The sequence below is a fragment of the Micromys minutus genome (assembly GCF_963924665.1).
Source record: "Micromys minutus genome assembly, chromosome: 3".
Classification (NCBI taxonomy): domain Eukaryota; kingdom Metazoa; phylum Chordata; class Mammalia; order Rodentia; family Muridae; genus Micromys; species Micromys minutus.
In genome coordinates this window covers 52,529,984-52,557,795 of record NC_137972.1, presented here as the reverse complement: position 1 = coordinate 52,557,795, position 27,812 = coordinate 52,529,984, and the positions used below count along the sequence as shown (strand labels likewise).

The window sequence follows — 27,812 nt, the reverse complement described above, 5'->3', positions numbered from 1 at the left end:
AAAAACACAATAAAACTCCTCAGCAAGACAAGAAGTAGAGGAGCCCACTTCACCTCCCTGCTTTTGTTCATGTGAGACATAAAGCCCAGGCAACTGAGCTGGGGACAAAAGAAGTGGCAGTATCCACAGCTACAGGGGGGATGATTCCCGTGGCTCTCTTGAACCTCTGAAGCAGAGCCTACAGCTGGACTGCTGCGATGTCTCTGTGGGGGAGGGGAAGGGAGAGTTGATGTGCAGAGGAAGGAGGAGGCCTCACTGGTTTGCAGAGGCAAACAAGAGACAGGTAAAGAACACAAAGGTCTGATTCCTCCTAGGAAAGAAAGGCATGTTGGGGAATGGAAGAGAACAATCTTGGGCTATCCTGGCCTCTTTCTCTGTAACCATCTTCTCAAGGCATCTGAGGAAGGTATGGACAAGGTGCTGGAAACCTAGCTCAGATCTTCAGTAAGAACAATATATCTTCTATACCATTGAGCCATTTCTCCAGCCTCTATCTCTCTTTAATAAGAACCATTAGACCTCCAAAGTTCTAAAGCACATTCAAGGGTGTAAGTTATTTTCTCTGCACAACCATTTTTCTAAAACCACTTGACACTGGTCTGTATCTATCTGTAGAAGGTTTCAACTCTATTCTCTAGCTGAATTCATTAACCATTGAGGACAGGGTCTTCTGGAAGGTTTCCCAAGAACACCCCTACACACGAAAACACACACACACACACACACACACACACACACACACACACACAATCAGAAGCTATGAGAGTGTCCTGAACTGCTTTCTCTTCTGGTGGTGCAAAATTAGAAGCCGAGAACAGCAGACCTCCTCTAAGGCTTTTTGTGGTGTGGAATTTGTGGGAAACCCTGAAGCTGCATGGAGCTTGACAGTCCCTTCATGATGATCTCACCAAATACAAGTCAGTTCAAGCACATTCCTGGAAGTGCTCCTTTGCTGTGATTTCCCCAGCAGTAACACATGTCAGAAACAGACATAGTGGGTGCGTGAAGAACCGTGACGTAACGACCAGTGATTACAATATAATGAGCCGTGATTTTGCTGAGATTAGTCAGTCTGAGTGATCTGGGCTTACTCTGCCCTAGTCAAGGAAGCAAGTTGTCAGACATGACTCATGGTTATTGTTATCTGCTGTCAACTGGAAGCAGCCCCTGGGCTACTGTGTTGAGAAGGATCTAGAAATCATGACTTGATTGTGTAAAAATGAGTGTCATATTCAATTTTTAAGGATTTCTGTGGAGATCAGAGAAGTACATTCCCACAAAGCCTGTGATCCTGCACTATCTGACACACTGTTTTATTCACTTATTTAATTTATAAGTACAGGTGATTTGTCCACATATGTCTATAAACCACATACATAAGAGTTACAGACAGTAGTGAGCTGCCATGTAGGTGCTGGAAATTGAACCTGGGTCTTCTGGAAGACTAGTCAGTACTCTCAACAACTAAGCCATACTAAGACATACTAAGGTAAATGTTTCACAAAAAATTAAAAACTGGCCCTGAGTAGTCTGCTATCCCCAGTGGACCTCCATTCTCTTACCACCTCTCAGTTCACCTTCATTAGACTTGTGTATCTGGAACCATACAGCCAAAGGATACCTACCCATCAGAGGTCTGCCACACCAAGCCACCGAGGTTAACCCTGTCCAATAGGACACATTTAAGATCAAAGCCATCCAGATGGCTAAAGGCCCTCAAAAGAACACAATCAACAAAAGCCAGGGGAATATGACACCTTCTAAGCATCTTGGATATGGAAAACTAAAGAAAGAGAACAGGAACAACAGATGCAAGAATCACCAACAAAACACAGGAAAAGTAGGGAGAGAATCTCAGGTGAAGAAGATACAATAGAAGAAACTGATACATCAGCCAAAGAAAATCTTAAAGCTAAAAAAAATTCCTGCTACAAGTCAATCAGGAAATCTGAGATACCATGAAAAGATCTAACCTAAGAATAATAGGAATAGAAGAAGAAGGTGAAGAGTCCAAGGTCCAGAAAAATATGTTTAACAAAATCATAGAAGAAAACTTTTTTAACCTAAGAGATACCTATAAACATACAAGAAGCTTACAGAACACAAGTTAGATTGGACCAGAAAAAAAAATTCTCCCATTATGTAATTATCAAAATACCAAATCTACAGAATGAAGAAAGAATATTAAAAGCGTTGGGGGAAAAAAAAAACAGGTAACATACATAAGCAGACCTATCAGAATTACAACCGATGTCTCAACAGAGATTCTCAAAGGCCTAGACAGATACCTTTCAACTTCTAAAATAACCACCTAGATGCCAACCTAGACTACTATTTTCAGTAAAACACTGAATCACCATAGATGGAGGAAACAAGATATTTCAAGACAAATCTATGTGTGAACAATATCTATTCATAAATTTAACCCTACAGAAAATATTAGAAGGAAAACGTCAACCCAAGGAAGACAACTACATACAAGAAACACAATAAGTGCCACCATACCAGTACATGCTACCAACATCAAAATAATAGGAATTAACAATCACGGGTCATTAATATCTCTCAACACCAATGGACTCAATTCCCCAATAAAAAGACACAGGCTAACAGAATGGATGTGAGAACAAGTCCATCATTCTACTGCACACAAGAAACTATCAATTTGGTGGTTTCTCAGAAAACTGGGAATAGTCCTATCTAAAGACCTAGCTATATCATTCCTAAATATAAATCCAAAAATGTTCCACCATCTGACAAAGACACTTGATCAATGTTCATAGCAGCTTTATATGTAATAGTCAGAAACTGGAAACAATGTAGATGTTTCTCAACTGAAGAATGGATAAAGAACATGTGGCACATCTACACAAGAAATACTATTCAGCTATAAAAAACAAAGACACCATGAATTTTGCAAGCAAATGGATGGAATTTGAGAATATGTGAGTGAGGTAACCCAGTCCCAAAAGAACATACATGGCATATACTCACTTACAAGTGAATATCAGCCATAAAGTACAGGATACCCACGCTATCTCCACAGACCCAAGGAAGCTAAACAAGAAGGTCCAAGTGAGGATGCTTGAATGGATTTCTGAGTTTTTCCAAAGCACAGCCTGGAGATCACTAAATCTGCAAGGTAACACAGCGGCACAGGAACTCAGCAAGGTAACACACCCAGAACACAGGAACTCAGAAAGGTAACACAGAGGCACAGGAACTCAGCAAGGTAACACAGAGGCACAGGAACTCAGATGTTTGAAATTGCTCACAGGGAATAATATAAAAAAGTCAAATAAAATAAGTGGAAAGACAGAGAAAAGGCAAGAAACGAAAAAAAGAACAACAGTTTTGGAAACAGAGCCCACAGATTGCATCCAGACTGAGACACAGGCCACTGGACCTAGAGGTCCGACTTCCCTTCTGCAGATGGTTGGGTGTGATGAGGAAACAGAGAAACCACTGTCATTGTTCACAGGTACACCCCAGGTGCTGAAGATCAGAACCCTGTTATCACAGTGCGGTTTTGTTTAGACATTAATGAACTGGTGGGAATCATTCAAACTAAAAGCAGCTCATGAAAATCTGGGTTAAGGTATGTCCCAGGTAACATCAAAGCACTATTTAAAAGAAAACAACATACTTGGTAAGAAGCCTGGGAAAATAGTAATGAAGAAGACACCAGGCTTGCAGGGCCATAGCTTTCTTTGATTCTAAAATGCTCAACCATAATAACTTTCCAGTGTCATTCACAGAAGAGAAAGAAAAAAAATCACCACGCATTAAATGCTTTACATGATAAAATTGTTTCACAGCACTCAATTGTAAGCCATGTCTTCATCCTCAAAAGAGCACGTATGCTGGAACACATCATAATGTAGTACATGCTACCATACCACACGGATGCCATCCACGTCAGGAGCATTTCTGTCTCAGGAGGACAGGCAACACAGGGCGTTACTTGCCTTTCCAGGCTCACACTCGGTTCCATCTGCCCAGGGTGTGTGCTGAGTCCTGCAGCCTTTGTGAGCTCCATCCACGTTATTGCACCAGAGCCGCCTGCACTGCATCTGCTCCATTCAGGGAAGACAAGGCACAGTGTAAATCACACAGGGCAGGAATCACTTTCAACTCACACTTAGCTGGTGGTAAAAGTTGGCTTGCAAAGATTATTTTTCTTTCTTGGTAGTACATACTTATTATTCTAACATATTCCAAATTGCAGACACCAAAGACACATTTCTGTAAAAGGAAGACTCCTGAAGGAGCCCCCGAGGCATACATGAAGTTAAGGGGCCTTTGTCAGTCCTCGCCCCATGTTAATGATGAAGGACACTGAGGGTCAGAGGGTGGAGGACTCACTGGGATTCTGTAAGCGTTGTTACTTGAATTTTGCTTTGTTTTAGCTCCAGAATTAGTTCGTTTCTGCGCATGTGTGCCCATGTATGTGCATGCACATTTGCATATGTATGCATATAATACTATGATCATGTAAAAAGCCATTTTTAAGACCTGGGGGTTGTGGGGGGGAAATAAAGAAAACAAACACTAAAATATATTTCTCTCACACTCACACACACAAAATAATATCTAATTATGGTCCCATCATTACCAAATGAAGGAAAAGAACAAGTCACAGGGAAGTTAAGGCTTTGTGTATCCCCCCCAGTTCCAATTCCTCATCCTTTTACCCCAGAGGTGACTCTCTTCAGCCATGCTCATGCCTTCAGGGTTCTCTATGCCACCAATGAGACATAGTATGTAAGCTTCCCTACATCACGCATCCTTCTTCTACTGAGTACTGCTTTTAACACTTAGCCCACGAATACAGTTTAAGTATATCTATACTTAAAGTCATATCCAAGGTATATTTTTGTGTATTAGTGTATGTTCAGGTGTGTTCACACATGTGTGTGAGGGAGCTAGAGGACAGCCCTGGAGTCATCTTCAGTAACAGCATCTACCTTCTTTGAGACAGGGTCTCTCAGTGTCGTGGGGATTACCAGTTAGGCTAGACTGGCTGGCTGGGTTTTCCTATCTCTGTCTCCTTAGCACTGGGATTAAACCAGGGCTACCACACAGCATTCTCACACTGGTCCTGGGAATTAAACTTGGGTCTGAGATAAACTTCCAGTCTCTCCAGGTATACTTTAAAAGATGCTCCTAAATCCTTAACTTTATCCTAGTTATTAAAGCAAACTACACACACAGGAGAAATGTTTACAAGTTACCAGACATGCATTTTTTACAAAACAGAAAAAGAAGCCTCTAACCACTTGGAATTTTAGTACTTTTCATTCTCCTGATGAAGAATTGTCCTTTCCATTGATTTTGAAGACACAGGCTCTCAGTCTATTCTGGTGCATATTCACAAGTACTGAGCATTCACCACCATGTATAGTTTACTAAAAGGTGACACTAAAGCGTGTTTGATCTCTCTCCCATTGACCTTCCCTTGCCCTATGACATTCTGAGACAGTTACTCAGCTCATGCTGGCCTCAGGCTGGTTTTCTGTCATTCTGTCTTAGCACTATCATGCCCAACCCAATGGCTTTATTTCTTTATGAGTGAGAGAGAATTTGACAGCATTTTAGATGGTGTTATTTGAACTTTCAAATCATTCCCACAGAATCCCAAGATTTTCCAACCCACTAACCATTACTGACTGCCCTCTTCAGTAAAACTAACACACATTCCCAAAGATAAGCTTAAGGCACCCCAACAAAAACCATACACCCTCTTACCTACACAGATCTTTAACTCATACATGAAAATACCATCCAGATACCCAGCTAGTTAGCTGATGATCAGAAATAATCAGGAGTGACCCAGTTGGTCACAGAACACACCCTTGACAAGTTATGTCAGGGAGCCAGGATTGGCTCATGAATTCTCTGTACGGATCTGGAGAAGTCCCAATAATTCATGTTACCTTTACAAGGTGAAGGGCATTCAAGGAGAGCCACAAGATGACCCCCTTAACCTCAGGCTCTTGTTCCCACTCTCTGCAAGTGACAACGACATCTCCCCTTTGAGATGTTGTAGGAATGCAATGAGAAACCCAACCAAGTTAAGCTACTGAGCCCACCACGGCCTCAAAGCCTCTCCACAGACACAGCCGCTGACAGCAAGTTCATTCTGAACCTTCACTTGGATAGTTGATTCAGACTGAGAATCAAGTGGAAAAAGGTGACCATAAACTAGTCTAGAATCACAAGTTGAGGGCAGAGACTACCCCCAAACACTTACCATATATGGGCACACTTGAGAGCCTGGCCCGAAAATCAGTTCACATTGTTTATTCACGTTGTAGAGAAGGCCGGGCAGTTGGGAAGGCAAAGGATAGGTCCTGGATTCAGGTTCATTCAACAAGCACTCTCCATACCCAGTGCTAAGGGAGCAGAGACGTACAGATAGTGAGACAGGCTCTTGAGGGTTGCAGAGACAGGCAAAGGCCACAGGTGCACCTAACGGCAGCAAGGACTGACTCTTTCGGCCTTCTCTTCATCTACCAGTAGGTCAATAGTAAGTCTAGGAGCAAAGGCTATATCTTTTACACATTCTCTGTAGAAAGATATTCTACACATATGATACATATGGTACAACCAGGGGATATAGTATCTGAAGGAGCAGTCATCTGTAGGGGTCATTATTATTATTATTATTATTATTATTTTGTAATCTTTCCCAAGAGATAGTAAGCATCTTAGGGCCACAGCTCTGTCTGATTATCTTCCCACTGGTCCTGGTCTGTAGCACAAGGTATTCAGTAAGTGTTTGCTGAACTATGAATAAGAAAGAGCTCAATGACTCATAGCAAGATAGCATCTCAAGGATGATTAGAAGAAAAACATAAGCTCTCCAGTTCATCTAGGCTCCTGCAAACATTTTTCCTGGAAGATCTGCACCAGCTAAGTTCCGACTAACAAAACCCCTTCATCTGTGGTTGCAGAAATATAAACCAGTGGCCTGAGGCAATTGCTTAACCTTCTGTACTTCTGGGAAAGGAGACCACAGAGCCTGTGAGGTGTGGGCATTGTATAAAATAACTGAGTCTTTGTGGTACTTTTAAAAAGAAAGGACCTAAGGAGGAAGACAAAAGATATATATATATATATATATATATATATATATATATATATGTGTGTGTGTGTGTGTGTGTGTGTGTGTGTGTGTGTGTGTGTGTGTGTGTAGAGAGAGAGAGAGAGAGAGAGAGAGAGAGAGAGAGAGAGAGAGAAACAGTGCCCTTATCTCTACCACATACTCTTCTGGCGGCCTATCGTTACCCCATTCCTTCCCAAGCCATGATCACTAGGTTAGCAGCACACAAATATGCGGGCCTTCCTCATCATAGAACTCTGCAAAGGCCTGAATAAATTTCAAAGCATTTACACAAGCAGAAATATTTGTATACTCCCTTTACCAACCCTGCTCATTGCTCCAATCAGTTTGTAATCTTCCAAACCTTGGCAAGGCTATGAACTAACAGATGTTATAAAGTAAATTTTTTTCCTCCTCCAAGGAATGTTAACAAGATGAGACAAAAAAGAACGCCAAACTCTGTGATTTCTTTCCCTTCATGGGTTCCTTCATGTAGACCAGACACTAGAGCAGCGGTTAGAGGAGCGGTTCTCAACCTTCCTAATGCTGTGTACTTTAAACACAGTGCCCCGCATAGTGCTGACCCCCAACCATTAAATCATTTTGTTGCTACTTCATAACTACAATTTTGCTACGGTGGAATCATAACATAAATGTTTGATACCTAAGGCCTCTGATATGAGACCCCAAAAGTGCTGCTAACCACAGGATGAGAATTGACACACTAGAACTCTTACTAAAAGAGAGCTTAGGTCTTACTCTAAGAACTCAGTGATGTACTTCCGACTGCACTTTGACCACATCCAGGGGTTGGTGTAGAAGTTCAGTGTTGGTGCCATGACATGCTGGGGGCTCTTAACGCCTTCTTCTTTGCATTTGTTGCTGTCATCGTGAGGCATATTAAACCTAAAGTCAATGAAGCAATGGTGACAATGTCAGAACACACCAGTGACTCATGCTGGCCTCGTTGCTTACCAAATCTAAGAAGAAAGTATAACCAACAACCTACTGTGCTTTAGATCAGAGTCTGAACTGGCAGAATAAATGAGAAGAATAGTCTAGATGGAGCATAGAACACCAGTTTTTTTTTAAATCCAGTTTGATGGAAATGCCTTTTGTGAATGCAGAAAGGCATGCACAGGCCATTTGTTGGGTGTTAAGTATGTATTTTGGAATTGCAGAGGCTCTGAATGTGCAGTAGTTGGTGCTAGACTACAGTAGTTGGAAATCCTACTAGACAGCTAAAGGGCAATCCATAGAACAAGGTTTTAGCAGGATGTTACACTGTCGTTGATATAAATCGGTCTCATAAGTGGAAGACAAGTAGTTTGTAATGGGATGATCCCTGTGGGTCTCGCATCTCTCATTTTCAGCCAACGTGACAAGTGATGTAACTGTTTTTATTAAGCGAAGTATCATTTTGAGGGTTTGTAAAGTGTGTGCATGAACTCGTAGGGAGTGACATAGAGGCATATATGTCCAGCCAGCTGAAGGCAGCGATGGCAAAGGGACTCACATGCCAGTGCCAGTGCCCAGACACTGGCTTCCCAAAAAACCAAGCACAGAAAGATTCTTAAACTCTTTCTGGTCCCCCCCAAGGGGGGAGGCTGTGGAGTACCGCCAGTGTCCTCTCAGGCTGTGGCAGTGTCCTTCACACATACTTTCCATTCTTGGCTTCACCAGAGGAAGTGGGGGGAAAATGATAGCATTTCCTCAACATGCACCCCCTCCATGACCCACATGGCCTTCCAGCCCAGGCAATTATCCACCAGTTGACAAGGTCAGGGGGTCATCTTTTCTCTCTGGGAAAGGCTGCTGTCAATCAGAACATGGAGCATGTGGTTAATTTAGCACACAGAGAGGAATTCCCTTCCCCAGTTCATGCTGAGCTCAGGAAGTGTGAGGGAGATAGAGGGGTGTAGACCTGTTTCATATAAAAGAAAAATCTGGACTAAAGCCCATGTGTCTGTTCCACCAATTCTTTTGTGCTCTGTTTCTTTTTTTCTTTAAAAAATGTGGGTTCTTCAGTTTGCCAGTAGAGACTGAAAAAATGTTATCTGAATTGGACAAATTTACTAAAATTTTTAATATTGAAGAACCCTTTCTTCAAAGAAGCTACATAGCTTGCAGGTGCCCGCTATGTAGTGGCCACAATACTGATTTTAGCTCACCTCAAGCAAGCACTCAACCCCACCTTGCTCCTCTGTGGTAGACAGGAGCTGCCCTCTACTCCCAACTCACCATAACTAGGTAAGATGGAGTTTACCTATTTCCTCCTAAAAATAAACAGAAACTTATTTTCATTTAAAGCAGCACATCTGCTCACCGCTGGAGGTGTAATCACTATGTTTTGAATATTTACTGACCGATGATAACTGGACTGCTCACTGCCATTCCACAGTAGAGCTTCAGTGCTGTGGCTGCTCCATTACGTCACTCACTGGATGCAGTGAACAGTACGATTGACCCGCTGCATCAGCGAATCACACACCCACAGCTTCCATTCATTGTGGATGGAAGGTATTTAGGGGGGAAAACAAACTTGTTTCTGTATGGAATGGGCACGGACATTTCCCCCTACTCAATGTAATATAACAGCTATTTGTGCTGTATTCGGTATCATGAGTCATCTAAATATGAAAGTGTACAGAAAAATATGAACAGGTGATGCCAAAGTTCAATGCCTCTTCATCAGAAGGACTTGAGATTCTGTGGAGCTTGGTATTTCTGACAAGTCTGGAAAGCAGCCTCGTACAGACAGTTGAGGATGAGTGTACAATTCCCTACTCTTTGTAGATGAGCACGTAAGGGACAGAAAACTTTCACTGCCTGGTCTGTTCAGGTCACACTATTGCTACCCACACAGGGAACCTAAAATATAAGTCATCTTGAGGATTCTTTGCTTTTCATGACTGTCCTGCGAATCAGAAGGCCCAAGGAGACACTGACTAAATCTGTGTGCTCTGCCTTCCCTGAAAGCTTTGACTACATTCTAAACATTAAATCTCTGGCAGTGTTTCCTTGGGAGAAGACACAAACATGTGTTCTTACACAGGGTTAAAAGGCACTTGATGAGTTGAACCTGTGAGTTCGTGCATGTATGTGTGTAAGAGTGAGCATGGCTTCTGCTCCCTCCCTAGCACAGCATGTACAAGAGGCCTTTGAAAAGCATAGGAACTGCAAAGCTTTCCCACTGATGTTAGCTCTATACAGTTGAACTCTGACACAAAAGGGCACACAGTCAGACTACACTAGGGATTCTCTTGAGAAAGCCATTAAAAATACCAATGACATATACTTCAATTACTTTAGAAATACACTAATGTGATCCAAAATAGAACAATTTCAGGTATATTTACACTGATATCCCTGTCTTCTCTCTGTGCTCTCTCTCTTTCTGAAAAACAAACAGGGAAAGTTATCTCATAAAGACCGTGTTATGATCATAATCTGGAAATGAACCTTTCCCTTCTTTGTTCATTTTCTTCTCTGAGGGGGCTGCATTGGCGTTCCAGATAATACCTGTCTGGGTTATAGCCATGTATAACTAATGTCTGGATTCATCTTGATTTGTCAGAAATCTGTGAACCAGATCAATGTTGAGGCAACCTTCCAGACATACATGTTGAGTCAAGAAAGTTCTCCAAGATAATTCATCCTTTACTGTATTAGAAGGAATCAAGACACATCTTTCTTTGAGTCTCCAATAGTAGTAGTAGAGAAATTATTAAGTCTTTTCACATCCTACATAAGCAGTTCAATTGGAGACACCTAGAACTGATACTGAATGAACTGATACTGAAGAGGATGGATTGCTTTGACTCAGTTTCTCACAAAGGTTAGGCCTATCAAATTTAGTCTGAAGTCTTGGCTCTGCTAACGTTAAGAAAATACTCACTGGTAAAAAACGAACAAAGTCTTGGGAGCCTGTGAATAGAATGACTTACACATGGCCCAGCTCATGGGCTATGGTGAACGCTGTGCTCAACCCACTGTCTTCACTAATGGAACAGCTTCTGTAGGGGTCGCAAATGGTTCCCAATTCGGCAAGACCTGTTAGGAGGGAGTGGGAGAAACCAATGTGGATTTACTTTAAAAAGCAATTATGATTCGAAAGAGAAACATTGAGGAAACCAGTTTAGCCATGGGGACATGTATGAAGACTCACCTAAGGTGTCACATTTGTCCTGAGCTCTGCAGATATCCTCCCTAAGAACAAAACAGACTTAGGCTTTGACAACATCAGAGTTAAGGCCAACAGGAGAGAATCCCCCAGAGACTTCTAGTTCCTTTTAGGGATTAGCAAGAGGCTAGGTAGCAAGGTCAGGGGTTTGCAACCCCCCCCCAAAAAAACTCTGTGAATCATGGATTTGAGGGCTACAGGTTTCATGGAGAGGTCTATTGCTGTCTCCAGGGTAGTCACAGCACAAGTAGATGTCCCCACCTGGCCCCAGAAATGCTCTCCTCAATATCCTGGAGCACGAGAGTATAAAGTACCCACGGATTTACACTTAGGCCCATTTCCTACAGATCATGGGCTGGGAGCTGTGGCTTAGTTGTAAAGTTCACGCACAAGGGCTGGGCAAAGCCCGGGCTCACTCCCCAGTCATGGCTTGTGGGGCAATGGGGGTGTTTATAACTAAGTCAGAGGTGGTAGGAGAAGCCATGAGAAGAGCTTCCAACAAGCCCGCGCCTCTTTGTTGCCTTGTACATTTCAAGCACGTCCTTTGAGAGTAGCTCACCATATAAAAATTGAGAGGGTTTTGTATCTTAAAAGATTTCTTCTTTCTGGCTTCTTGCAAAAAGAAAAACTATATCAGTTGGCAACACTAGCCTCAGGTCCTACACAGCAGCTACAAGCTGGCTGTTGTTAGCAGCTTCCCCGGCTATAGAAGGGCATTTGCTTTCAGGCCTGCCTTACAGACTGAGTCCTCATGGGGCATGTATATGATAGAGATTCTCAGCCAGAGTAGTAACCCCCTCACCCCCAGGGCTCATGGGACAGTGTTTGGTGACCCTGTGGTTGTCAGAGTTGATTGAGAGGAGAGAGTGCTACTGGTGTGTGCAATGGATTCTGCCAAAAGTACAGCAGTGATTAGGGCAGCCAGAGCAACAGAGTTAGCTGCTAGAAACAGTCCACAGTGACTATGCTAAGAACCTTCCCTGGGAGGACTGGCTACCAGCAATGCAGGACCCCTCCCATTGCTGACACCAAGGATCCGAGGACCCAGTGGTCCATTTACCTTGTGACTAGAACAGCCGTGTCGTGCTGAATCCCACCCAAGTAGCTCTTGGAATGCTGCCACTGGCAAAAATTCTTTAATGTTGTCTGGGCATTGAAATTTATGGGCGGTCCTTCCTAAACACAGAGAAGAAGTGCTCTTGGTCTATGCAACAACACCAATTAGATATGCCATTTCGGATACAGATAGAAAAAAGAAAAGAAAAATAAACTTTATTACCTGTTCATTATGAATCACAACTAAGTTCACAATAACAATATTAATTAAATTTCCAATACTTGAGTCTTTATAGATAGAAGCTACCTGCAACCGAGATAAATTTTTCAAAGTTAATGGTGGACTCTCTGTGTAAGCAACAAGCAATTCACTTCTTAGGTTGGGTTCCATCACCTCCTACGTTTCGTGCAACACATGTGGTTCCTGGTCCTGAACGCTTACTGTACACATATTGACTTACAACCTCCTTGTAAAATTCATAGATGGCAGGATTTTTTTTAGATAAAAATGAACTCTAGCAAACTGAAATTCTGAGATATTTCCCTTGAAGCTGCATTATCATATGACTTAACAGTTATTTGTCTCAAAGCATTGCATACTAATTAGCCATCGGCACATCGCTTCTGTTTGAAGTCCTGGGTACCCACATAAATGCCGATGCACTTTCCTCATACTCATTGCTAAACTTTCACTGTTGTCGTTGTTGTTAATTATTTATGTCAGCTATGTTATCTGGTGCTTACCATAGACTAAATTCTGGCAGAAAACTGGATTTGCACTTAGTTCCCACAGCAAAACTCTGGGTAAGTGCTACAACCATCCCTTTGAAATGAGAGGTCATGGAGGAGGCTCAGACAGATAAAGTAACTATCCTAAGGCAACAGAGCAGCAAGTAGCAGAGCCAGAAGTCACAATGTAGGTCATCTGACCCAAAAGCCAGGTCTGGAGTCAAATTCTTCTGACAACCCAAAACAATGGGGTGAATATGGAGCTGGGGCTTTCGGGGTCTGTTTAGGTTTTCCCTCTGTCCTTGGGTAAGAGAGGGCTGGGGCCTATGAGACATGGGGGATAAAATTGAGGAAAGGCAGGTAAGCAAGAAGCAGGACCGGATGTGGGGAGAAAAGAGGGCAGGCTAAAGCAATAGTCATTCCCAAGCATGGTGGCTTTTCTCATGTACCTGGAAATTCCCACTAAGTAGGCTGTTCAGGTAAAGAAGGGTTAATCCATCAAAGGGATATGAGTGGCATTGGATCTCTGTGCACCACTGAGTAAGATTAAGTAAAAGAAATACCAAGGTATAGGGAGTGCATGAGTATGTTCCCTGTCTGCTTGAGTGGAGGTCGTGACGTAACTCCGCTGTCTAGTGAGAGCTTGGCTCCATGGTTGCTGAGGACGGGGAACACGCATGAGCTGCCTCTGTAAAATGGTGTGTTACCCGCAGCACAGAACATGTGGACAACCATGGCCTGTCACTCATCTCTAGGTCACTTATGAGAGCCAGTGCAATGTAAACTGTTGTCATGTCATTTCGATTATGGAATGAAAAGAAACGCTATGTGTACGTGTGCCCGTGTGTGTGCATGTATGTGTGTGAACACTTGAGAGTACTGCTGTGTATATACCTGTGGAGTGTTTTTTCTCGAAAGCAGTTTAGATACTGGTTTTTGAGACAGTATCTCTTTCTGGCTGGAGCCTGTCAAGTAGGCTAGGTTAGCTGGATAGCAAGCTCTAGTAGTCCCTGCCTCCCCAGTGCTGGGATGAAACATGCCCATGACATGTGTGCTTTTTACATGTGTGCTAGGCATTGAATTCAGGTCCTTATGTCTGAGAGGGAAGTGCTTTGCCAGCTGAGTTATCACTCCAGCTTTTCCAAATATTTTGGATACCTAGTTGAATCAGCAGAAACTGGATTTTGAAAGCTTAGTGTGAAAACACTTGTGGAAACTCTTTCACCATAATGATTTATATGACAGTATATGGACACGAAAATAGATTTTAAAAAGTAATTTTATCTGTTTTGTTACTGTCTTTAAAATGTACTACTAAAATGCTCAAAATTTAAAATATGAATTAGATTATATTTTTATTGGACTATGCTGGTTAGAAGCAGCAGCAACCTTAACAATGGGTGCCCCAGGAAGATGCAGGGAACATATATGTACAAAAATGGTTGTTTAGTGTTAGGTTCTACTTGGTTTTCTAATCATGCAGACTTACTGTGTTCTTAATATAATACAGGAGCAGAAAAATGCAGAGATTCCTAGGCTTCTCCCCTAGCCTACCTGATTATAACCCCTAGTAGGATGCTAGACTGAGCAGATATATTTTTAAAAAGATTTATGGATGACTGAGACTCCAAACCAACATTGCATAGTACCACCAGGCTGTGCAAAGCTCCTTAAATAGAAAACACGAGGCTCCAGGAAACAAACAAACAAACAAAAATAAGCTGAAGGTCACACATAGTCTCTAAGGCACGAGCTGTGCCTGACCTGGGCAAATGGCCTGAGTCCTCCCAGAGTTAGTGTCCCCAGCTATAAAATGTGGATGATCATCCAGCCTAAGCCAACCAATGCTTCTCAAGTCACGAGTGCAGTATTTGGAGGAGAAGCAACACTGAGGACTGATATCCACTCCCTTTCTTATAGAAAGGCAGCCAGCAAATAACCACATACTCTCTTTGGTCCTTTACTTGAATGGCTGAAGAGCCATCTCCAACAGCAAGCAGATGGAAAAGAAAACCCGCCCTCCAGCCACACAGAGTCAGTCCACGAGTCCGCTCATCTTTGGTATACTTACAATGGACATTAAGGTTAAAATATAATGTTGAAGGTTTGGTCCATGGTATAAAACCATCCTGTGGTCAGCCACTACCATCACTTCTACAAACCGTGGGTAGGACAGAAAACGTTTGGTTCTTTTGTGGTTCCGTCTGTCCCTTGTGCCACTCGTCCTGTTGCTATAACCAGAGAAGACCTTCGTGGCCAAGCCGCTCTTTAGCAGTGCCACATCATCAGCCAGGCTATTCCGCTTTCTCCTTTTGCGCATTCTGGTTTTCCGCTTGTCTTTACTGTGACTATTTTTGGGCTCTGTAAGAAATCAGATGGTATTCATTACACATCAGTCTCTACTTAGGCTAAAAATTGTACATGCTTTAAAATGATGCCTTTAGGTGCTAGGGAGATGGCTCAGTTCGTAAAGTGTTCGCTGTATAAACACCAGGACCTGACTTTGGATCTCTGGCACCCATATAGAAAACTAGGTTGGTTCTGAGGACTGAAATACCATGGCTGGGAAGACGGACACAGGCAGATCCCTGGAGATCAGCGCAAGTCAGTGTAGCTGAACGGGTAATCATCAGGTCAAATGAGAGACACTCTCTCAAAAAGTAATGTATGGAACAAGGATGGAAGACACCTAACATTGACCTCTAGCTTCCACAAGTATACATAAACGCATACATATATGTGCATGTACACCTGGATGCACATATACATGTTCCCACATGCACATACACACATATACACACTAGGCACACACACACACAAAATAAGTAAGTAAATAGATAAATGCCTCTGTGCCCAAGTGACAGACAAAATAAACTACAGAGTGTGAGCTGTATAAATGGAACCCAAGCCACATTCTCACTGAAGCGACTGCACACCTGACTGAAATGACCACATCTGGAAGTAGCCTCCCTGGGGAATGTCAGCAGATGAATGCTGACTAGCCTGGAATATTAGGTCTGGGTCAAAGGAATTGGCAGCATACGGCTCCTTCCATTGGGTAACAAAAAGCCTTGTATTTCCTTTTACATGTTTTTTGTTTGTTTGTTTGTTTGTTTGAAATCCAATGATAGACAGCAGAGAGGGGTCTGAGAGGAAGAAGAGTCACTGCTATTTGATGTCTCTGAACTTGAAATTTATTTATTCCAGTGATCTGTAAAGGAAGCTGATTCAGGGCAGGGCGCGGGCCAGGAGCCAAGACTACAGCTTATACCGGGGTAGCTTGATGCATCTTCAGGCCTCCTGGGTTTCAGATTTTCTGCAAAGTATGCTCCATGGTTTAGCAGCCCTGTAAGAACCTGTAGTCTTGTTGGGAAAGGGACACTTCTGTTCAGCCCTAGGCATGTACATGTGTGTGTATATGCCCGTGGGAGCCAGGCTTCAACTATTTCTGAAGAATTTCCTAATAAGCTCAAATATTGAAATGCACCATCCAATTTTCATATCAACAACCACAGAACAAACAGAATACATATAAAAGGGCCTGCCAAACACATTTGTAATAAAAGTTTAATCGGTTGCTTTGCTTATCACTCATACATGTGCATTCATGTTATGATAATGAATCAGAATTACACGACTAAGAAGCATGCTTCAGTGCCTAGGACCTGAGAAATGATTCTTTTCATCCATACCAAAGATACAAACTGAAGGTTAGACTCTAAGTGGTGTCATATTTGATGAGCCTGAGTGCATGACAATTGTAACCACTTGATTAAAGAATTAAACCTGAGATGTGCATTGGGCCAAATTGAATATTTTGATTATTAAAATGGTAGAAATATTTCAAACTGTCTAACAGGTCCTGTGTAATACAACTCCAGAGAACACCACTAATTCAAGAGAGCATACAACCTTAGACATGTCGTCCAGTTTCTCTTTCAAGTCTAATCTCAGTATACCAGTGCCATACGGTCTAGGCTGCCATTCAAGTTTCACATCACCAGATGCAAACAGAACAGATACCAATTAGCATTTTATAGGTCAGGCATTGCACTTTTGTGACTTGTGTATAATCTCTCATATATTGTACTACTTTGCAAACTCAGAAAAGGACCTCTTTCTATAGATAAGGAAATTAACACAAAGAAGCCAAGCAGCTGGCCAAAGGCACATACAGTAAACACCAGCAGAAGGTCTCAGGCATATATCTGACCAGCACCCTAACTGTGCTGGTCATTTGGCAACATTTTTCAGGAGCTGGACATTAACTATTACCAAAGGAAATTCTGAATTGGTAACAAAACAGTTAGCAGTGGACATTTTTAAGAGTTTGCTTTTTGTGTTAGGTGAATGAGGCACATTGAAATGTAAAATTACTTCACACATTAAGACAATAATTCATCTACTGTGTAGTAAATACTCTTGATTAAGGACATTTGTGAATGCTCCTTTGAAAGGGGTATAAGGGAGACATAGGTCAGAGAACTGTGACTCAGTAACATTGTTTCCAAGTATAGAAAAAAAAGAAAAAAAAAAAAAAAAACAATGCTCTCCAGCATTTTTTTTTCCTCTATATTGCTTTGGTTATCAAGGTTTAGATAATTTGAATTTGGATTTTTTTCTACTTCTCTAAAGAATGTTGTGGGGATTTTTATAAAGATTACATTACATTTGCAAGTGGCTTTTAGTAGAATGATCACTCTCACATTATTAATTCTGCCAGCCCAGGAGCTTGGGATCTCTTTCCATCCCCCATATCTTTCTCTGTCTCTTTCTGCAGAGACTTGGAGTTTTCCCTGCAGGTTAGTTAGGTTTCTTTCACAGTTTTTGAAGCTGTTATGAATAGGACTGTTTTCATAATCTCCTTTTCAGGGTTTTTCTTGCTGTTGTATAGAAAGTATACTGATCTTATAAGTTGATTTTACATCCTGCCACTTGGCTGAAACTTTCAGAAGGGCATTCAGAACAGGATTCATTTTTCTGGGAATGAAGGCCAATCACTGACAAATGGGACCTTATAAAACTAAAAAGTTTCTGTACAGAAATAATCAAGTGAGTGAAGAAAAGGCTTGCCCACTATGCATCTAATAGATGGTTAATATCCAGAATATAGAAAGAACTATTAAAATTTTGAGGTCAAGAAAACAAATGAGCCAATTAAAAAAGTGGGCTAGAGATCTGACCAGATTGTTCAAAAGAAGAAATGACAATGGCTAAGAAATATATCACAAAGTGTTAACATTGTTGCCAATTAGGAGATTGGTATTAAAACTAGTCTGAGACTTCATCTTACTTCAGTGAGACCAGCTCTGCTCAACAACAAATGCTGGTAAGGCTGTGGGGACAGGGGGTATTCACAGTAGGTGGGATTTCGAACTGTCCAGTCACTATGGGCAACAATGTATACAATTCTAAAAAAGCTAAAAATAGATCTACCATATGGACAAGCTAGACCACTGATTGGCAAATACTCAAAGGACTCCAGATTCTACTCCACAGATACTTGCTTAGCCAAGGTCTATTCAATCAACTTCAGGAAATGTAAACAGCCTAATGTCCTTCATTGATGAAGAAATAATCAAAATGTGTAACATATTCAGCTGCAAAAAAAAGCACAACATTTTCAGGTAAATAGAGTTAGAAAATGTTATACTGAATAAAAGCTAGGCATGGTGGCACACATTTTTAATCTGAGCACTCAGGAGACAGAAGTAGGTAAATCTCTGAGTTCATGTCTAGGCTGGTCCACAGAAAAAGTTTCAGAATATCCAGGAGTACACAGAAAAACTGTCTTGAAAACCAAAGCAAAAACCAAAACCAACCAAACAACCAAATAAATGAAATATTATAATGAATGAAGCATCCCAGACCCAGAAAAACAAATGTCATGTTTTTCTTTTCATGAGGATCTCAGTTCCAAATCTTTAAATGTAAATGTGTGCTTGGAGTAACTACAGACTCCAGGAAAGTAAAAAGTAACCACCAGGAGTGGAGAATCAGGGGAAGAAGTAGCTAGGGAATACATACATGTAGGTGCTATGAAGAGGGGAATGGGAAAATGGCAGAGAGTGAAAATTACCTCGGAGTGCTCATGACACACATGTGTGTACATATGTGTGTGCATGTATACACATGTGTGTTCATTTGTGTATGTGCATGTATGTGAGTGTGTATGTGTGCATGTGTGTGTGTGTGTGTGTGTGTGTGTGTGTGTGTATGTGCACAGCAGGGACTTGGAAGGAATAGGAGGAAGGAGAGGAAGCAGATTAATGTAAATACAGAACTTCTCAAACAGTCACTAAGCAGCTGTACCTTGAGAGGAAAATGTGTCAGTAAACTTGTTGTAAAAGTAAACCTTTAGGTCACAGTGTCAGAGGCTGGAAAGTGAAGTCCAGCAGCTAGTTTGTTTTCTGGTAAGGCCCTTAGGAGAGCATCACAGAGGAAACAACTGTGAAAGACGTGGGGAAATCAACAAGGAACTCAAGAGGACTACCTGTGCCTCTTCTAGGGCTGTGTCCCCAGCAGCCAGGCAACCTTCCCACTAGGTCTCACCTAGGAAAGCCTTCACTCTTCACACTGCCTCACTGAGTTGAGACCAGAATGCACCCACCTTAGAGTGACAAGCCACAACAGAATTGTAGACCACTACTTTAAACATTACGGAGAAAAATGTTTACCCTTGTCAGAAGGAACCCTGATCTTCAGATCTCAAATGGTGGAAGGTGAGAACTGTGTGCGCTCTGGCTCCACAAGCACATCAGCCCACACTAGCCCACTCCTCCCAAATACAAAGAAATGAAAAGTAAAATAAAGATTAAACCAAATTTCAAAAGCCAAATCACTTCTTCATAATGAAATGAACACATTGTCAAGTGCGATACTCCTCAGTCTTACACCCACTTCACTTTTCCTCCTCACGAGTTACCACAGATTTAATTCGCCCAACTGATGTCTACAGCACTGGTCACTTTAGCAAGATGTTTAGAATGCTGCATTTGAGCCAAGCATTATGGTGCATGGCTTTAATCCAAGAACTCAAGAGGGAGAGGCAGGAGAGTCTCTGTAAGTTCTCATCCAGCCTGATTTAAATGGTGAGTTCAGGACAGTCAGGATTACATAGAGAGACTCCATCTCAACAACAATAACAATAACAATGAAACAATATCAATATCAAAACAACACACAGATACTGAGCCAATACACACCCACTCATCCTCTGCCTCAAGTAGAAGGGTAGTTCTCAGCCAAGGAGGACACACTGTTAAGATAAAAACAAGGTTCATGCACACTGCTCTTCAGTGGTCTTCCAGCATAATACAATCAAGGGTTGTGTTTCAGGAATTCACAGTGTCACTTGGTTTATACTTTTATAAGAATGGTCTAGTTAATTTTATTCTGGTGGGAAGTGTGGTATAAATGGCCAAGTATTGGTGCAATTCCTTCCTCATAAATAGCTTCATATTGATCATTGATTTTCTATAGCAATTTCATTTACATTTATGTACCATTAAACTCACCCCTTTGGAATGTATAATCCCCCCCCCGTGTGGGTGTGTATGTGTTCTTGCAGTTGCCCATTACCTCGTGCATACCGTACTCTACCATTGAGTTTTATCCAACTTTAGCCCAATTCAGTGGGTCTTAATCTATTCATAGAATTGAGCCATTATTGCCACTGTCTACTTTTAGAATAATTTCATTGTCTTCAAGACAAACCCTATACCTATCAGCAGTCACCTCCCCATTGTTCCCATTTCCTAGGCCCCGCCAATTAAGAATCTATGTTTGACATCTATGGGTTTGCCTCTTCAGGCATAGCATATGAACTGATTCATACATCGTGTAGCATTTTGTATCTAGATTCTTTTACCTCATTTAATGATTTCATGTTGTAGCATACATCTGTATTTTATTTCTTTTTTTTTTTTTTTTTTTTTTTTTTTTGCCAAATGGCCCAATATAAGGAATATACCAACATGCTTGTCTATTTGACATCTGGGTGAATGGTTAGCAAACCAACTGAAGGAAGCTGATATTTGGATGGGTCTGCTTTCATTTAGCATATATATATATATATATATATATATATATATATATATATATATATATATATATACATATATATATATATACACATATATATATATGAATACACACATATACATACATATGTACATATATATAAGTATGTCTGCAGGAGTAAAATTTCTAGATCATATGACAACTCTACATTTAAAATTTTTAACAGCTGTAAAATTATTTTCAAAGTGCCTAGTGTTCGTCTCTAATTCTAAAATTTTAAAAATTGTACCATTGTTCTAAATGTGGATACACCACACACACACACACACACACACACACACACACACACACACATACACACAAACATATCTATACACATATAGATGTATATTCAGGAGTAGAACAACTTCAAGGTCACATGATAAGTATACATTGTACATTTTTAACAGCTATAAAATTGTTCTCAGAGTGAAACCTAACCTCATTCAAACCCTATAGTCCTGTGTTGATTCTTCTGAGAATCAAGGGCATGTCTGAGAAAATGTAATATTTAGCAATATGAATGTCATATGCACATATAAACAGATTCTTTGCTGGGTGTGACAGCACATCCCTATAATCCCAGCACTTTTGAAGTAGAGAAAGAAGGATTTGTAGTTTGAAGTCAGTTTGGGCTATATGAGATCATGTTTTATAAAACAAAACAAAAGGAAATGAAATGTGTATGTGTGTTTGTGTGTGTTTGCATGCACATGTGACAAAGAGAGAGACAGACAGATAGACAGACAGACAGACAGACAGAGACAGTGAGACTCTCTGCCAGGTAGCTGCCTTTCCTGTGACTACAGCCTGGGCACTACAGCTCCTGGGGCCAATTACTGAAGCTAAGTTAGTGCTGGCTTTTGCAATCATTTTGGCTTTGATGCCATCAAAAGGAAAGCACCAATGCTTCTCTGCCACCAAACACCCTGGGCTCCAAGAACTCACACAGTGTGAGGACACATCATGGAAGCCCCACTTGACCTTGGGCACATCCCCATCTATGTCTCTGTTCTCCCACTTACAGACCAAGGGAAAACAGTGTCTGTTTACAGCTCCTTTGAGGGATAATGGGCGTTTATGAATGCAACATGCTAACTCCTGCCTGGTGCACAGGAAGGAGTAAATAAATCCTGTCATTACTCTTGTTTGCTATTTTTAAACCAGTCATAAAAGCATAATATGAGTGATATTTAAAAAGGAACCATTTAAGGTAGAGTGACTAAGTGCACTTAAAAATAATGTTCTGACTTGGGACAATGATTTCACTCATGTTTGTCCTCACGGGCAGGTTGGATGAGCAGAGCACACCACATTTCTGTCCTGACATCACTGTACCTTTTTGTGAAAGGATAAGAGGGGTGTGACCTGAGGAACCGATGGTGACCTTCCATCTCCCAAAAGAGCAGGAAACAAAACAAAATGAAACTCCTGCTTCCATTTCAAGGGTGTTTGAGAATTAAACAAGACGGTACTTATAAGAAACATTTCTTATAAACTGGACATTTGAGACATTGTCTTGAGTACCTATTTCATGCCTAAGTAAGCTGAAAGGGACAAAAGTAATCACAGAGCAACTTTAAAACTGAGTTCAACTCTTAAAAATAGAATACTGTAAACATTTAGCATGCATCATTATGAAAAAAAATTTACAACCAAATTTTGGTGATATTTGCTCATACATTGTTGAAAACATTTTAAGTAAGTTTCATTTTACAGTGTGAGGAAATGCTCACTGAATCAAAGTTACTCTAGAGAAACCACACACACACACACACACACACACACACACACACCCTTGTTACTTAGTGGCTACTCACCAAAGTGTTTCTGCCAGCTAGGGCCAAGCGGAGCCAATCCGAACACTAAAGTTAACAGTCGGAGGTTAATTACGGCTGTGCACTTTCACAAGCTTATCAAAGTTTAACCCAGTGTTCTTAAGGCACAGAGTGACCTTGTGACTTCATGATCTTGGTGGGCTGAGGAATCACATGGCAAGGACCAAGGGGAGGCCTCAAGAACAAAGCCACACTCCTTTTCTGTTGAGCTTGGCTGAGGGAAGGAAGGTTGGTAACCATCATTGCTATTCCGCACTTAGACACCGGAGTCAGGTCTAGGCTCCTGTTCCTGCTCTAACCCTTCAGCTGCCCTTCCTTGAACAATGTCTTGCCGGGGAAGCTTAGTTTCCTCATTAGTGATGAATGCTGCTATATTGACCTTTGTTTTCATTAATTCATTCATTTATTCATTTTACATCCTGATTGCAGCCTTCCCCTTCTCCTCACAACAAGAAAAGCAGCCAATGCACTGTCCCAAGTCATTGCAACACACAGCATCATGCCTTAACTGTCCTGGGGGCTGAAGACACAGCACAGAGCTGATTGGCCTTTGCCATCTTAGTTCTAGTTGGAACTGGGATTGCCACTATTGGGGTCACGTTCATAGATACATAATGAAGCCTTCAGACAGAGACTAAGAAAAATGCAAGAGTTCTATTGAGTCAGAGGAGTAAGAAGCAACTCACAACAAAGCAACATGGCAAGGGAAAAGGGAAGAAAACAAAAACCCCGAAGCCCCATTGGATATTTCAATAGAGGGCTCTGGGCTTCTCAAATGCAGGTGCAGAAAGAGTTAAGTGAGGGTCAGGATGTTGCAGGTGCATAAAGATCCAGTTGGTGTGAGTGAAAACCAATGTGGTTTAATCATTCTTTAAGAGACCTCAGTGCGCTGATAATGGGTCCTAAGATGCTTCTCAGGATTATGTTCCCAAGGCCAGCTTTTGTAACCAACTATAAGCTGTGTTAAAAACAAAACCAAACAAAATAAAAAACCAGGAACAAGAACAAAAGCACCATGTTCCCCACTGCCAAGCGACACATGCGTGGTACCAGCAACTGGTGTGCAAAAAACACAAGAGCATGAGAGAGTTTGGAGCAAAAGACCCATTTTCAGTGAGACTTGTTTATGGACATTCATGTCATGAGGTATTTCCAAAAACAAGTTAATTAAGTTAAACTCGGCATATGATAGTTATATCTGGAACTTTCTCCATACATATAAGCATTTTGAAAGCTCAGAGACATCTTTCATGAAGAAAAGCAGCTTACATCTGTTTAATCACTTTGTATGTGTGTGTGTGTGTGTGTGTGTATGTGTGTGTGTGTGTGAAGTTATGGAATCACTTCGCATGTATGAGAAGGGGTGGGGACTAAACACCCCTGGGAATACAACAGGACAGAAGGACTGCACACACAGCTCTTTCTTTACAAGGAAAGAAGTCTGTGTCCTGGGGAAAAGCTCAGAGAATCAGCAATGGTGTCTTAGGGCTAGGATGCTACCCACTACTTTATGGTTTTCTCTGTACAGAGATGAACTCCATTATTCCTCACAGAGAGCACTTACGATAGTAAATATGAATTTCAGTTCATAGATAGAAAACTGAAGGGTGCTGGAAATAATTCAAAAAGATATTTCCAGAAAATCTACTTAGAAGACATGGGGAAGACACTTGAAGTACTGGCAGAGGCAAGAACTTTCTGAGAATGGTTCAGGAAATAATCCCAAGAACTGACAAATGGAATTACAGGAAATTTAAACATTTCTGCACAGCAAAGAAGAGCACACAGCAGAGAGAAGAGACAGTGAAGAGAACATGCACACAGGTACACACACACACACACACACACACACAGAGAGAGAGAGAGAGAGAGAGAGAGAGAGAGAGAGAGAGAGAGGACGAAGTGTGATTGTAGGACGTGACACTGGACCACTGTGTGGTGGTTTAAATGGACAACACCCTTCATTCTCTACATGCTCAGGTATTTGAACGCTTGGTCCACAGTTGGTGGTGCGTGTGCACCCACCACATATTTACACAGATACACATAAATAAATATTTTAAAAAGAAATCAATCTTAATACAGTCTACTTAACACACAACATCCAGAGCAGATCCAGAGTATTATCATTTTAATACGCAGCCTTAGTCATGACCAAGATCAGTTGGAGATTAGAGGACAGAGACTTCTGGGCAGTTTGCAAAGTAAATTCGGGTGGCAGTGGGATTTGGGAGTTCAGACGTGGGGTCAGCATTCAAAGGGGCTTTGTTCAAAAGACAGCTTCTCCTCGTCTGCTCTGTGTGATCTTGAACCGACACCACTTTCTCCTTACCTATGAAATGGACACACTGGCTACTTTGTTCTGGGATGCTGGTCAGTCTTAAGCGACTGAAGCGGTACTGGATGTTGAAACAGGGTCTATACCTGACCTGTGCTCTAGAGGACCAGCTGCTGTCTCTTTTCATAGAAGAGGCCTGCCTTGGGGTGGCTCCAGAGCTCGGTGCTGTCTGAGGCTCAGTGCAGCTCGTGGGTGGCCTTGGGATGCCTGTGGGGGAACCAGGTTTCCTTCCCAGAACTGAGATTAAAGAGCTTGTAGGACTGGAGTGTTTAAAAACTAGGACCACTTCCCAGAGAGCATTCCTTGGAATGTGACTGATACAGTAGGAGCCTCCCAGGGATGCCTTGTTACAGTAGGGCTTGCAACAGAAAGTCCTTCCTATTCAGGATGCCTTTTCCACGAGGCATGGAAGAGAGTAGTTTGGAAGTATCTTCCTGTATTTTGAGGACAATTAGAACTGTATAGCCACAGGCCAGTTTCCCCAGTGCCCTGGCCTGGTTCTCTCTCTCTCTCTCTCTCTCTCTCTCTCTCTCTCTCTGTCTGTCTGTCTCTATCTCTCTCTCTCTCTCTCTCTCTCTCTCTCTCTCTCTCTCTCTCTCTCTGCATTCACATGTGCATAAATCTGCACATATACATGTGTTTGTTTATATGCTGAGGACAGAGGGCAGCATCCCTTTTCTAGAATACTATCTTGAAGAGGTTATCCTCCATCTTGTTTTCTCACTGAATCTGGAGCTCACCAATCTGTCTGTCCCCCAGTTCTGGGAATATGCAGAGTTCTGGGAATCTAAGCTCACATAGGCACACTTGTGAGCCAAGCGCTCACTGACCACGCCGTCTCTCGAACACCCAGTCCCTATTTTGTTATTCTTGAGTTATATTTTACATATATTCAGCTCTCACTGGGACAAGTTAATCTTTTAAATGAACTAAAGGGTGAAAAAATTCCTCTGTGGGTTTGAGGCAGCTTCTTGAACAATCTCACAAGTTTATTTTTAATTATCCTCACTTACATCCAAACTCCAGTTTGCTCATGACTTTAAATATTCCCATTCTGGGCACCACCCAGAGTCAGCTTTCCCTTCTGTCACATCCAAAAAGGACACAGGCCTGAAAACTGAGGTCTATCTTGGGGACCTAAAGCTGACATTCATCTTACCTCTGGCATCCTGACCTTGATCTTCTCAATACAGAAAAAGGAAGTAGAACATATGTCTTTGAATTAGATAAAAATGGACAGAGATAAACAAATGATGTCCTTAGCCTCGAAGTCGTTAAAATTCAAGGATCTTTCTTGGCTACTGTCAACCAAAGACTGTATTGGGAGTTAGATGTAGTTTGATACCATGTGTTAGAAACTTCTCTAGTTTGGCAGTAAGGTGGTTAGATCTTCAAGGTTCTTAGGCCACTCAACTGGAATCCCCCTCCCACACTGTTTTTTTTTGTAAGACCTGAGCCAGTTCCCACAAGAATGATTTTAAGCCCTGAATTACCCTACAGCTTTTGGTCTAGAGATCTGATCTCTGTCTCCCACTTTCTCTTTTGTCATGATGCCAATTTCTGTTGGGACCTCACCACAGGCCTAATTAGTGGTTTCCCAAATTACAACCTATTTCCTGTACATGCTACCCACACTCAGCCATTTTATTATAGTAACGAAAACTAGACTCACAGAGACGACATGGATGAAACCAACCATCAACGGGGTAGGATGGAATAATTGCAAAGAAGAGACCAACATAAAAGAGATGGGTTTTAGCTGATTTTAAATTATACTGAGGAAGATGTAGTGTGGGTTTTGTTTGTTTGTTTGTTTTTGACCTTTTAACACATATATAGTTTGGAAAAAAGATCACTTCCATTTGTATCTAATATGACATCAGATGTGAGGATTAGCAGATCACTAGAGTGAGAGAAAGTCCTGTACAGATGAAGAACCTGCAGAGCCCAGAGTAGAAACTTGCAAGAATAATGGAGTTCTGTGTTTGCTTTTTCTCCTGCCTAAACAGCCCGTGGTTGGGTGGAGCTCACTTCCACTGCCAAGGCCTCTGCTCAGGTCTGTCTTGTTGCTCCCCTGGCTTCTTTGATCCTCCTATGTGCACACCTGTTCTTAGGTACAGAACAGCATCCTTGGGTCTGCCCTGATGTCACCCGCATTCCTTGCACACAGCACAGTGGATCAACACTGAAACCATACTGCTGGATGCCAACCAGAAATAAAAACATCAGAAATAAACACAAGTAGAAACTGCTTTTGACTAACAAGTCTGAAATAAGCCTCTCCTGTTCTGTTCTTCTCCACCTGCTCTTGGCAAGCCCTTCACTTTGGCTGCCGTGGAGGTTTACGACAATGTGGCTGAAGTGCATTACATGCTGCCAGAGAAAGAACGAAGCTGGTGTGAATCATGTGTCTGCAAACGATGGAACCTTCAGAAGAACATGCCTCAGCCCAGGAGGCAGTATTCACAGAGACCATGTCTGATAAGGGTTCTTTATCCAGAA

General features: G+C 41.7%; 1 protein-coding gene across 1 annotated transcript in view; it reads right to left on the bottom strand.

Annotated features, from left to right (window-relative positions):
• ADAMTS9 (ADAM metallopeptidase with thrombospondin type 1 motif 9) overlaps positions 1-27,812 on the bottom strand; it is a gene marked incomplete at its 5' end in the record, with an annotated part of 164,561 nt that overhangs the window by 120,534 nt on the left and 16,215 nt on the right. The window contains 8 exons of the mRNA XM_080913845.1: positions 3,969-4,073; positions 6,254-6,395; positions 7,865-8,011; positions 11,053-11,158; positions 11,274-11,314; positions 12,349-12,464; positions 12,568-12,651; positions 15,145-15,434. Of these exons, the coding sequence (XP_080769971.1) occupies positions 3,969-4,073; positions 6,254-6,395; positions 7,865-8,011; positions 11,053-11,158; positions 11,274-11,314; positions 12,349-12,464; positions 12,568-12,651; positions 15,145-15,434 (1,031 nt within the window). The remainder of the gene's footprint in view (positions 1-3,968; positions 4,074-6,253; positions 6,396-7,864; positions 8,012-11,052; positions 11,159-11,273; positions 11,315-12,348; positions 12,465-12,567; positions 12,652-15,144; positions 15,435-27,812) is intronic.